The sequence below is a fragment of the Antrostomus carolinensis genome, unplaced genomic scaffold (assembly GCF_000700745.2).
Source record: "Antrostomus carolinensis isolate BGI_N321 unplaced genomic scaffold, ASM70074v2 scaffold20870, whole genome shotgun sequence".
In the NCBI taxonomy this organism is placed as follows: domain Eukaryota; kingdom Metazoa; phylum Chordata; class Aves; order Caprimulgiformes; family Caprimulgidae; genus Antrostomus; species Antrostomus carolinensis.
Window position 1 is genome coordinate 225,757 of NW_010289379.1, and position 12,222 is coordinate 237,978.

At 45.3% G+C, this 12,222-nt stretch overlaps 1 protein-coding gene across 1 annotated transcript; it reads right to left on the reverse strand.

Moving 5' to 3' along the window:
* Positions 1–438: 438 nt before the first annotated feature.
* On the reverse strand, positions 439–5,535 carry LOC104526739 (dual specificity protein phosphatase 10; the record flags this gene model as incomplete). Its single annotated transcript, XM_029085564.1, has 2 exons — positions 439–1,741; positions 5,158–5,535. Coding segments are annotated over 2 exons (644 nt in total), but the record flags the coding sequence as incomplete, so codon positions are not given.
* Positions 5,536–12,222: the final 6,687 nt, after the last annotated feature.

Below are 12,222 nucleotides of genomic sequence, written 5' to 3' on the forward strand. Positions count from 1 at the left end.
AAGTGGACAATTTGTAACACAGAAGATAAGCTAATTGGAAGAAGATTAAAAGGAATCAGTGGTGAATCTTTATTTCTCATTTTTTCAAATGGCTACTGAGCTGTCAAAATAACAGGTGTGTGATAGTGCTCATTCAGCTGAACAGCTCCAAAACTGATGTACTTCCAGGAAAGAAAAATCTGGTTACAGAAATCAAAAGATACAAGAGCACAGTAGGAAAAAAAAAAAAAAAAAAAAAAAAAAGAAAACATGTTCCACCAGCAGAGGACAGGAATGAAACACTGAGGAGAAGATGCCAAATAAGAGATAGTTTTGTCAAAGGGAGATGCACACTAAAACCAAACAAAACCCCAAACAAACAAAAACAAAACTAACAGAACAAAAACCCATCCCATAGAAAGAAAATGGAAAATTGCTAAAGAAATAAAAGGACACACATTTTCCAAAAGATTTTTTGTTTTATAATCAAATTTTTTTTTTACATAGACAACTGAAACACAACAATATTTTGTGCGAAAAATATTTTTAAATAAACTTTGCTCGTTCTCGATTTTTGTACATTCTGATATACATATGTAACAAGGTTTATGGCACTGTAACCAGGATCAAAATCATATAAAGAAACAAAATAATTGCTCTCATTTATCCTTTCTGAACCAAGCCGGCTGCCGCTGCACTATGAGACTTCAAAAATTATTATCTTATTATTAGTGGGCAGCCAACTCTAATTGGTTTGAACACTCAAAACAAACCAGAAATTATTATTGCACAAGAAGCCAGTGAAGGCATATGGCATAGAATGATCAAAGTCCCTTACAGTTAAAACCTTACACCCCAAAATAGAAAAATAGAACTGGAACATGAAACACGCCAAATAAACTTTTTTCTTCTTTAGTTTGAGTCAGGAGTGTGAAAAGTGCCTTACAGACTTTTTAAGCTGCTCCAATTTCCTTTGCATTGGTGAGTGTTTTGCTAGGTTATCTTTAGCAAAGCCTTTGCAGAACGAAGGCCCTTATGTTTCAGGGAGTTCTTTTTTTCTCCCGCTTTGTTTTGGCTGTTTGTGTTTCGTCTTCAACTTAGGTTTCTTCAGTCTATGAACCTGCACAGACTACTTAGCCATAATCTCTACAAGTAGCTAGAGAGGAGGGAAAAATGAAAAGAAAAAAAAAAAAAAGGCCAATATTTCTTCTTTTTGTTTTGATTTTAAAAAGTACTCCTTTTGCTCCAAAGCCTCCCTGCTCTGCCAGTGTTTGGGAAGGAAATCACAACAGCATCCCAAACGTAGCAAAGTTCTTGGATCTCTTTTAAAAACCTTTCCTTACAAAAAAGAAAAAAAAGTTTTTATTCACAAAAAGTTTGCCACAAAACCCTCCTTGAAAGCTAAAAAGAAAAACCCACAACCCACCCACCACTGCCCCAGATTAGGTGAAGAATAGGTTAACCCCTTCATTGACCACCTCCTCACAGCTTTGCCGTCACACGACAGTCTCTACGCCGATCAGCTTTGGTGTGAGGATTCGCGGCGTAACACCGTTGTTTAGATCTTCTTCAAACTCCAGTAACTGCCCCATAAAGTTAAGGTTAGGGGAAATGATTGGTCGTTTGCCTTTTACAAATTTATAGGCATCCGTCATGGTCATGCGCGTGTGCTTCATTAAGTACGCGATAACTATGGTGGCAGATCGGGAGACACCAGCCTGGCAGTGGATGAGGAGACCTTTTCCACACTGATGAGCTTCCTCTGGAAACGAGAAAGGCAGAAGAAAGTAAGATTTTTGCCAGTTTGTAAATCAGAAAAAGCTCAGTGCAATTAAAAGTAACTTAATGTGAAAAGTCCCTTTATTTGATTACAAGCACAGCAGCATCTCCTCCCCTTGCACTCCAGTCCATCTTCCTTTGGGGTTTCAGAGTTACTGAAGGTGAAACACACAGGCCAGTCTAACACTGAAAATCATCACGTTTCACTTGTACCTCTTCATTAGATGAACGGCACATTGAGAGACACTGCTGTGCTGCTCACATGCACTGCTGCAGGGAATCTACTTAGGAAATCGAGGCCCATGACAGGGCAGCCCAGACTCTGTCTCCACCTCTGTTGCAATGCCACTGCATTACACCGGCATCTCACCTTCCCTGTCTTTCAAAGTAGGACATCACCATTTCAAAAACAGGTATTTTCAGATTCAATAACAATACATCTGTTTCAAAGTCCCATTCTTTGAGGCTTTTACAAAGCTACTCTTGAAATGAGCTTCCTTCCACAGGGCACTCTGCTGTGGTGTTTGTGCAGGAGCTGGATCCAGCTTATACCTCAGCAAGTCTCCAGCAGCAAGAGACCTCAAATTCTGACTCCTCACTTCCTGCATATGAAACTGTGTTTTGACTTGGTCACTTTGAGCAGCGTGAGAAGGGGTTTTGCCATCCCTGCCTCTTCACAACTCAACCACAGCATCGCATTCTGCCCAATGCTTCCCCTCCAGAGCTTCTCACTGGGAGTGGTGGGGAAAGGACAAAGTGGGGAGGGAGGGAAATGATAACACACACAATCACACTCACATAGGCTTTCCACCAAGATATGTCACTTAGAGTGATGCAACGTGGGCAGGATTTAGGGAGGACAGAGCTCCTGGAACCATGTGCTAACAGGACACAAGAGGAGATTCACTACTGTAGCAGCCTCATCTCCCACAGCTTGCTTTTAAAACAGCAAATAAAACTTTCAAAATATGACACTTCAATGTGTTAATCCACAGGAACAGCATGAATGTACTTTGCAAGTTTTGGCATGAATCCAACCCCACCAAGAGCGGGGTAGGATGAACCATACATGTTCAACCTGTACTGTGAAAGCATAAATGAAGCCAGCTTCCCCCTAGACATTTTCAGCAGTTAGTGTTTCAGAAAGCCAAAACTCTAATGCATTTTGACACACTTTCCCAGAGAGTTTTTTATGATTTCACTTCCTATGGCTTCGGTCTTAGCTAAGACTTAGCTGGGCTTGGTTGTGTTTTTTTCAAGACACATTTAAAGAAACATAGGCCAATGATCTGCTGTTTAAACATTTCCAAATCTTCTCAAATGCAATTTAAAGTTTACCCTGAAGAAGGAAAAGCTTTCACTAGTTACTTCCCCAGCTGGCTGAATTTGCTATGGAGAAAAATTCTCAATGAAGAAATATTTGGTTATTAAAAACAAAGACAGACCCTCAAGCTGTAATTATAAAAAGAAAGTGAAATGGGTTTTGAAACACTTTCTAAACCTCTTCAGAGCAAGGCTGCTTTCTCTGCCTTTGGGAAGGTCATAAGCCAAATACTATACTTTAGTGGTTCCAAGAGCTCTAATCCTGCAGTTTGTAGGGATGTTGGGGTACAGAAGTCTCCCTCCCAGCACCAGAGGACCTCAATGGAGCTCTGCAGTTTCTTTATGTTAAGCTTAGCCTATTGCATCTCCCCATCATGTTGAATTTAAACTTTAAGGTTTTACTGGATTTCTTGACCCAGTCTTTCTTTCCAAAGGATCAAAGTGAGGTTCCCTCTCCCCTGCCCTCAGAGAGGGTTCCATCTCTTCCCTTCATCCAAAAGGGGTGTTCATCTTCCCACGCACATAGTAATCAGCAGTTTGGGGAGCTGATGGCAGTACTGGTAGAGACAGGGTTGAGTTAAAAACTCTAGGGAAAACTTAGTTGCAAGTAGAGACCCTTTGGTCCACGGCAGAGGACAAGCCCAAGGGCTGCTAATAAACTCTCAGTGGTAAGACTCAAGCTTTAATGTTGCACTCCATCTGAACTGCAGTGCAAGCAGTGATTTTCCTGTCCACCTTCACTAAAGCAGCACGGCGATGGACTGCAGGCAGCAGCATACAACAACCCCCTGACAAGCAAAACACAGCTGGACTAGGCTGAAGAGCTGTCTGCGTCAGAGCAGTGAGCCCCTGTCCTGCCCAGGCATACAGCATGGGCAGATAGGCTCAGAAGAATACGCTTGGACTCCCTGTCCTGGGACCCAGCCCCACACCAGGTCCTTCCTGAGCCCAAGAGCACCCCAGAGAGCCCACGCAAGCAAGCTTGAGTTTCAGAGGAGCCATGTACCCACATCCTGACTCAAGGGCCATAAACACCGACTGTTTGAAGGCAGGGAGGAAGACAACTCTGTGCCCAATTCAACAAGTCCACCTAAGCTGTGTCACAGCACAGAAGCAAGTTTCCATTGTTTCATCCTCCACTATCAAGCCTGAAGTACTAGATATGAGACTAGCTGAACCTCAGCACAAGAAAAGAGAATTATACACCAGTGGTCCTCCCACAGCATATTTCAGAAAATCTTTTAGAAGACACACTCGTGACAGAAAAGCACAAGGGGACATTCATTATGCTGCAAAAGGCACTGCAGGGAGCTGCGTCCACAAAAAGAGGCAAGGGAAGGTCCTCAAAAGCTTTCAGTACCATGTGCTGATGTCCTCAATAACCAGCCCTGCTGGAAGAGGCCACCTGGCTTTAGCCTGGATGACCAAGCAGAGCTGAACACACCTCTAAACTTGGCTGAGGGTTGTGCTGTGTGAATCCCAGAGAGGTTCAGAGCAACACGGGTAATGTTGCTGTCTCATTTCTTCAGCAACCTCCCCAACGTCTGATGGAGATGCATGTCTGTGGTAAACTCTCTCACACAGCCTACAGGGTTTTGAGGCTTATTAATACTTCATCACTATCCACTCATTTACACTCTGAAGTTATAAATCCAATAGTAGAACAAGTGAAGTGTGAAAGTGTGTCAGTTTTCTTATGAAATTAAGTTAGGAAAGACTCAACCATCATTAAAAATAGTTACTATGAAAAATTGGCTGGAAGCCACTGTGGAAACCAGGAATGCAAAGCAACCAAGAAGAGGGGGTGACAAAAATCTTGCTTTCATGGGGTTTCCTGAATTTTGAGGCCTGGAGGTTGGCATCAATGGATAAAATTGTAACCCCAGGCTACTCAGCTGGATATGCCAGAGATGAGAATGAGGAGAAACATGAAGTGCTCAGCATTTCTGACAACCTAAACAAAAGTAAAAATATGGTCTTACACAGCCTTCAGGGTAGTTAGCGAAGCATAACATTCACTCTAGATTCTTACAACAGGTAAAAATATCAGAAGTATTTCCAGTCAAGGGTAATTACCAATGAACTCAAAAGCCTCTTCAAAATACTGCCTGAGATTCTGCTTGTTGCTGTCAGTAGCCGGGAGCCGCTTGTAGTTGAACAGACCTTTCTCATAATGGTACAGGGGGAGGTGGGTGGTCACATTGATTATGTAGCCTATGTTCATCCTCTGCATTTTCTCCAAGTCCTGAGCATCGTGCTCATTTCCAAGGAAGAGGAAGGGCAGGATAGGGGTGAGCTCAGCGTTCTCAATGTCTGGCGTAGTAGGGATGGACTGAGGTAGCGTGGGGGGCACAGCAGACGCGCCGCCCCCTCCTCCCCCCTCCGGGCACTCTTGCAGCTGGAGGGAGTTATCGCAGAGGTTTTCATGGTTCTGCTTGAAACCACTGAGTCCTCCTGGGAAAAGAGACCAAGCAGATATTTTGGTTAGACACCCCAAGGTCAGCAGCGCTTTGGACTCACCTTTCTTCAGAGCACACGCTGGGGCCACCAGGACTGGAGCTAGCTCTATTGTCCCCACCACCACTGTCACAGTGACCGATGCTGGGCACAGCCACCAACAGCAAGGGTGGCATGAATCAGCGGCATGCATTGTCCTCCCCTCCACGAGGTTGACAGTGCCAGGGAACAGGCTCACAGACAAACATGCCTCTGTGCAACACCACTGTGCTGGGGCTGCCTCACCTATGAGCCCATAGGAGGAGGGAAAGGAGAGAGGGGAAAAAAAAAGAAAGACAAAAGGCATTTTTTGGAAAAGGAAAATATCACCAAAACTATGAGCAAATGGTTAGCAGCATGTGAAAGCAGAGCAGCGAGCCAGCTGGGACAGTCTTTTAGCTTCACCTGTCCACAGCAGCTCTGCCTGATGAGAGCAGCCCCACAGGGCATCCCCCCACCCAACACCCCTGAGGAGGGGTGGGTACCGATCCCGCCGGCATCCCTCTGGGGAACCGTACCTATGCATTTATGCAGTCAAACAAAAGAAAACAGCTGCTTATAACCTAAACAGTAACTGAGGTGCTCACTTAACATGTGGCAAACAGCTCTTCTTTTTCTGCCCTGTTTGCCTGAAAATATCTAGCAAGAGTTATTTTTAGGACATTAATATGAATTGGGAAATGGATCCAAGACGGAGGGAGAAGTCACTTTTTTGGCTCATGCCTCCCCAGGCTCTATTGCACATTTTTCTGGCTTTTTCAAACACCATTTCCCCCCCTCCTTTTTTTTTTTTTCCCCTCCTTTTTTTTTTTTTCCTCCTTTCTTCCTCCAAGAGGGTGGCTCCACAAAACTAGAGCAAGAAAAACAAGCAGACCTTCTTTCTGCACCTCATTCGGCAATTACATCAGGCCCAGGCTCCCCACCTGCCCGGTTTCCATAGCGATTACACAAAGCACACGATGACATCAGTTGGCATGACATCAGCTCTTTGAGCGCAAACAATACAAGAAGAACTACTTTGTGTAAGGCCTTTGGTAGGAGGCGGCGTTCCTGGGAGCCGCTGATGTAATGCTAACAGGTGGCTCCTCCAAAAGAAAAAGGCGGAAAGAGGAGAAATGCAATGATATATCCCCCCCGCCTCGTCCACAAAAGCGCACGTTTATGTTGTACCAGGACACTTGGAGTCATGCACCGCATCGAGACGGGCCAAGTTGTTCAGACTCAATTGTACTTTGTTAAATGCAAGCCAAAAAAAAAAAAAAAACCCCAAACCCACAAAAACAAAAAAAAAGAAGAAGAAGAAAAAAAAAAAGCAGGAGCGGGGAGAGCTACGCTGAAGTTACTAGAAAGAGCTCCACTAGCCAAAATAAATGCTGAGCGTCACCATCCCACTAATGTTATTTTTATTTATTTTTTTTTCTCCTCAAAAAGGGTTATTTGTCTTTTCCATGCCCTTACACAGTGATTTGGTAAAAGAAGATTTTAAAACAGAGCAAAGCGTGCTTTCACATACACTCTGGATCAGATACTGCAAAGCGCTTCCATGCCTGCATCTCAAGTGCTACAACTCCAAATGCCCACACACCTGCCCATAGGTGGGATCCACCTCAGTGCCCTACACAGTACATGATGGGCACAAGGTACTCAGACCAGGTCACAGTCATCTGAGCCCTTCTAATACCAGTGTCCTTTTAACATCCAGACTTCTGTTCTTCACATGCTCTAGTAACTCAGTTTCCCAGAAAACCTTGAATCACCCACAAAACTCAGAGCATTCCCCCCACCTCCAAAGCATGCTTGTCTTCAGCTGTTTCTGCTGTTTACAGGACACAGAGCAAGCAGATATGCCTTAAAGATCTCTGCTCGCAAAGTTGTGATAACAAGGAAGCAGGACAGAAGGAAACACAAGGAAAAAAAATCCGAGCTTGACTGCCAACTGCACCACCTGGCCTTGACAGGGTCCGAAAAGTCTCAGTCCACTCAAGAAAACAAACAAGACCATGGTCCCCAAGCTGAAGATGTTTGAAGACTCATCCAAACCAACAGCCCCAGCCTAGAGTCTGGGCCAAAGGCTAAACCCCAACCCTCATTCCCATCCTTCTGCATAGGCAAGCAATCCATTGAGCTTAAATACTGCTGTTCATACAATAACCAGAGCATGGTGGGACTCCCAAGAAAACCCCTGCAGAATAAGCTGCTTTAGTGCCTTCAGAGTAAATGCTCATTTTCTTTCCACTTTGCCTGCAGCCTTCTGGGTGTTAAGTGGCCACAAGCAGAGATGGGATCCCATTGCTTCATCACTCAGGTTGATGGTGGGGCAGAGACCGTGCTGCTTCACCAGCTGCCTTGTAAGATACAGCAGAACATAAGAGTCTAGAGCAAGGTCTTTCCTCACCACCTATGGCCTCCTTTTGAGGCCTCTGCCTGCCCTGTTGGCCAGAAGACACAATTACTCCTGCTACCAACTCTTCCTCAGTGCAAGCTTTGGTCCAGCAGATGAGAACAAAGAAGAGAAAACAAGAGACCATTACATTGTGCAGACCTCCTCCATTATCACCATACCCAGCAGAGAGCAAGAGGTGCAGGGCAATCCCCACCACTCGAGCAGAAGCACCAGGCCAAAGGATGGGAAGGTAATCCCAAATATGCCATGTGGAAGACACCCAAACACGTGGAATAGCCAAACATACAATAGCTTCACCCACAAATTTATTTCCTGACACTCACCAATGAAGAGGTCACCTTTCCTAATGTCAGTCTGTATCCCCCCCAAGTTTACAAGACTTGCCAAGAAGGATCCAAGGGAAGTTTGGTATGACCAGTCAAAGAGGGATGGACTTTCCACACGAAGGTAAATGCAACATACAGAGTATTCAGGTGCATCTGTATTCCTTTGGCAAACAGCTGCTATTTCAGCATTTAAAGTCTCTATGTAGTAGGGGAGAGGAGGTGGGAGAGATGAGGTTATACCCAGAGAAGAAGCCAAGACATAGCTACAGCAAGCCTGGTTTAAGAGTTGATTCACTAAACTCAGTAAGGACCAACACATATCACTGTTACTGACAACAACTCTAGATCATGAAGAAGCTCAAGGCACAGATGCAGAGAGTCCACTCATGGTTATAACAGAAGCTGTTTCGTGACCGAAGCTGCTCAAGCCTTCCCAAACCTAGGACAAGGAGGAAACGTTATGGAGGGCAGTAACAGGGAGCCTGGGGGAAAAAGCAAAACCTGACAGAAGCCTCTCACTAGCACAAGAGTAAGCTGGATTTCAAAAGCAACTTTTCAGCTGCTATTTGCAACATACAAAAAGTCTTCATTCTCTGCAGGCAGCCTAAGCAGAGAGGCAATATAACATATCCACCAGGAGACCATTAGCATGCATAGCAGTGCAGTTTGAACGACAGCCATGAAGCCTAGACTCACCTGTGTAGCCACCTTCAATGACAAACCAAAATGCCAGTAGCTAGATAAGCCACCAATGTTCACTTTTACCAAATGTCATGCTCCTAATCTGTCTTTGCTAGCTTTAAACATACCAAAGAGCTTTAACAACTGAAGAGCAGTAAGAAGCCCGAACCACCCAGCCAGTTTGACACAGCCCACGCATGGATGCGGAGAACATCCCAAGTGCTTTTGTGCGCGCTACTCCAAAAAGGCTGCCAGGCAGCTCTTCATGGGGGCTGAACCTACCCAGACGACGAAGGGTATGCAAGGAGGGCCAGCATGCTGGGGAACCCACAGTATTTCTTCCATAAGGAAATGAATCAATGAAGCAGGACCCTCCACAGCAGGTAGCCTTGCCTGCTGTCTAGGGAAACACAACAGAAGACCAAGGGCTCTTGCTCACCACTGATGTGAAGAGCCAGAGATTTTTGCAGTTATCACTGCATGACATATTCCACCATCCTGCCCTGCTAGAACAGTTAGTGAGTGACAAGAGACTCTGGATTGTCCAAGACCTCAAAACTTCTAGGAAGTTTCAAGTCAGCACTGTACATGCTCCAGCCATTCATACTTGTTTGTTCCAGTTCTCTGCAGCCATCTGCCCATAAACATCTCCCTTAATACTCCTCAAAATCCCCCACTGACCAGCACCCAGGCAGCAGCTCCACACAGATTTCCAGCTCCAAAGCCACCCAGGAGCCAAGGGCTTGCACCAGCACTACGAGGCCAGGTGAGCAGCTGGACAGGAGCTGGAGCAGCTCTGAACAAATAAAAAAAGACAAGCAGCATAGTGCTTGCATAAAAGCCATGCCAAACAGGGTGTCTGTCATTTACCATCAGAAGAACACAAATACAATGCAAAACAGACATAAAAGGTATGGCAGAAACTAGGCAACCAGCTTTTATAAGGGACCATGACCTTGCAATAGAAACGATCGCCTTCAAAGAAAGCAAGAAAAACAAACCTTACCTGCACACTTTTTATACAAGTGATTTTATTCTTTTTCTTTTTAAGAGAAGATTAAGAATTAAAGTACAAGGAGTAACAACTGCCCTCCTTCTCTATGTCTTCTTTGGCACCTCTTTCAGCCACCACCGCTGCTCTGTGCCTGTGTGACTATATACAAACTAGGATTTGGGTTTACAATATGTTTTGTTAGATTTGCAATACGTTTCTTATCTGGAAACAGGCTCCTACCCCACAGTAAAGGGAATAAGCGACCTTTTCCCTCCATAGTAGGAGAGCTCCCAGAGATGCAGTTACCATGAAATACCCTCCCCATAAAGCAATACCTTTGCATTACCTCATCGGCGTGGCCATACTTTGTTCTGAGCGTGGCAGGTACTGGGTGTTCCTGTTATGATTACAAACAGGAACATATTTTTATACATGACAGACTGCAGATGCAGGATCCATATTTAGACAAAACACGTGGTCCTGGGAGACAAACAGACCTTTTATACAGCTTTCAAAGCTGTCCAAGCAGATTTCTGGATCCACTCATCCTCAATTACAATAGCACAAAGCCATTTCAAAAAAATAAAACCAAAATACACACGCACATGCGCAACAAAAGTGGAAACCCCAGGATGCTGTGAAGTATGAGCAGAAGCGATAGATATTTGGTCTGTAACTTCTCTTCTTGAGTTGCTGGGCTTGCACATGGGGGGCAGCAGAGAATTTGGTGATGGTGGAGTTGTGGCCATCAAAAGTTTCACACAATCACGAACGAAACCAAGTTTTAAAACAGGCAGTCAGCACACACTCTATCAGTACAAACACAGCAAACCAAGCCCCTGCAGTTGCATTTGAGAGTGTTTAAGGCCAAAAAGTGAGTATTTGCTGCACAGGACAGAGACATTTGGACAATTGGTGCCTATCTTTAAGATGACGCTTTGAATTTGTGCAAGTACAGCCTATCCCTTTAAACCTGTGACCTCATTTATTTACATTACTGCAGAAAAACACTGCCAGAAGCAACAGCTGATGACAGTCTCATGTACTTTTCCACTAAGACAACAATTAAACTGCTCCTGTGTTATTAATGAACAGATGACCTTGTGCCAAGTTGATTCAAAGTGCAGGATGCCTCAAGGTTAAGCAAATAGAACTCCAGCATGTAAAAATAGAGGCCAGGTACTGCCACAGCTGCTTCACCCACCTTGTGCTGCAGCCCTTCCCCACCAGGCAGGAGGGTCCAGACCCCAAGGCCACCCCCATGCCATGCCACCATCAATGCCTGGAGGTCCTGCTGCAGGGTGGCACACTGGTGCAGAGCCACCGCTGCTGTACTGCCAGCATTTGGGGCTGCTCCTGCACCATGGCAGGGCATGCTGTGGACTGTAACACCATGCCCAAGTGAGATGTACTTACCTCCAAGCACGATGCTTGCTTATCTTACTTCCTTACTGCCACATATTCTTCCCTTTGGCTCAGGCTACAGTCCCCACCAGCTTCAGCAAGCAGGTAGCATCACTTTCCTCATGACCTTCACACTGACAGGTTGACAGAGGGCCAAGGCTGGCTGAGCTTATTTGGAGGCAGTGGCTTGTCCCCAGGTCACAGGTACATGGTAGGAGTGCTTTCCCACACAGGGGGAACCAGCAAGCTTCAGCACGGAGGCACCCTGAGGGACAGCACTCCACATCCAACACAGGTTCGCTTTTAGCAGCGAATCCACCACAGCTTGCTTGCTTCCACGAAGGAAAAAAGGAGCTGTACAGGGTGAAGCAGAATTCAGCCAGTATAAGCCAAATCCACTCTCACAATGTAGACAGCCACCCAGACCATCTTTTCATACCACTGACCAACAAACATAGACAGCCACATCTGCAGAGGTTTACAGTTGTGCACAAAGGATCTTGTATCTGACCCATAACCAAACCAAAGGCCCATCAGCTTATCTCCAGTGCCTCCAGATGACACGGAAAGAGTAAAAGTAGGAGAAAAGCACCAAACTCCCCATATATCTTGTGCAGTACTCCCTTAGCCTTAAGCAGGGGTAGGTCTATTGGGTACCAAAGGCACTAGCAGGGAGGACATGGATGCACTGGGGTTGCACCCATAGAGGACCAGAGCTAAAACCACTTTGTAGTGGAAGATCTAGCCATCAGTTTCCTACAGCTGCTGCTGGCATCATTTTAGCCATAGCAAAAATGGTTCATGGTGCACACTGGGGATTATTGTGTGCTCATCCT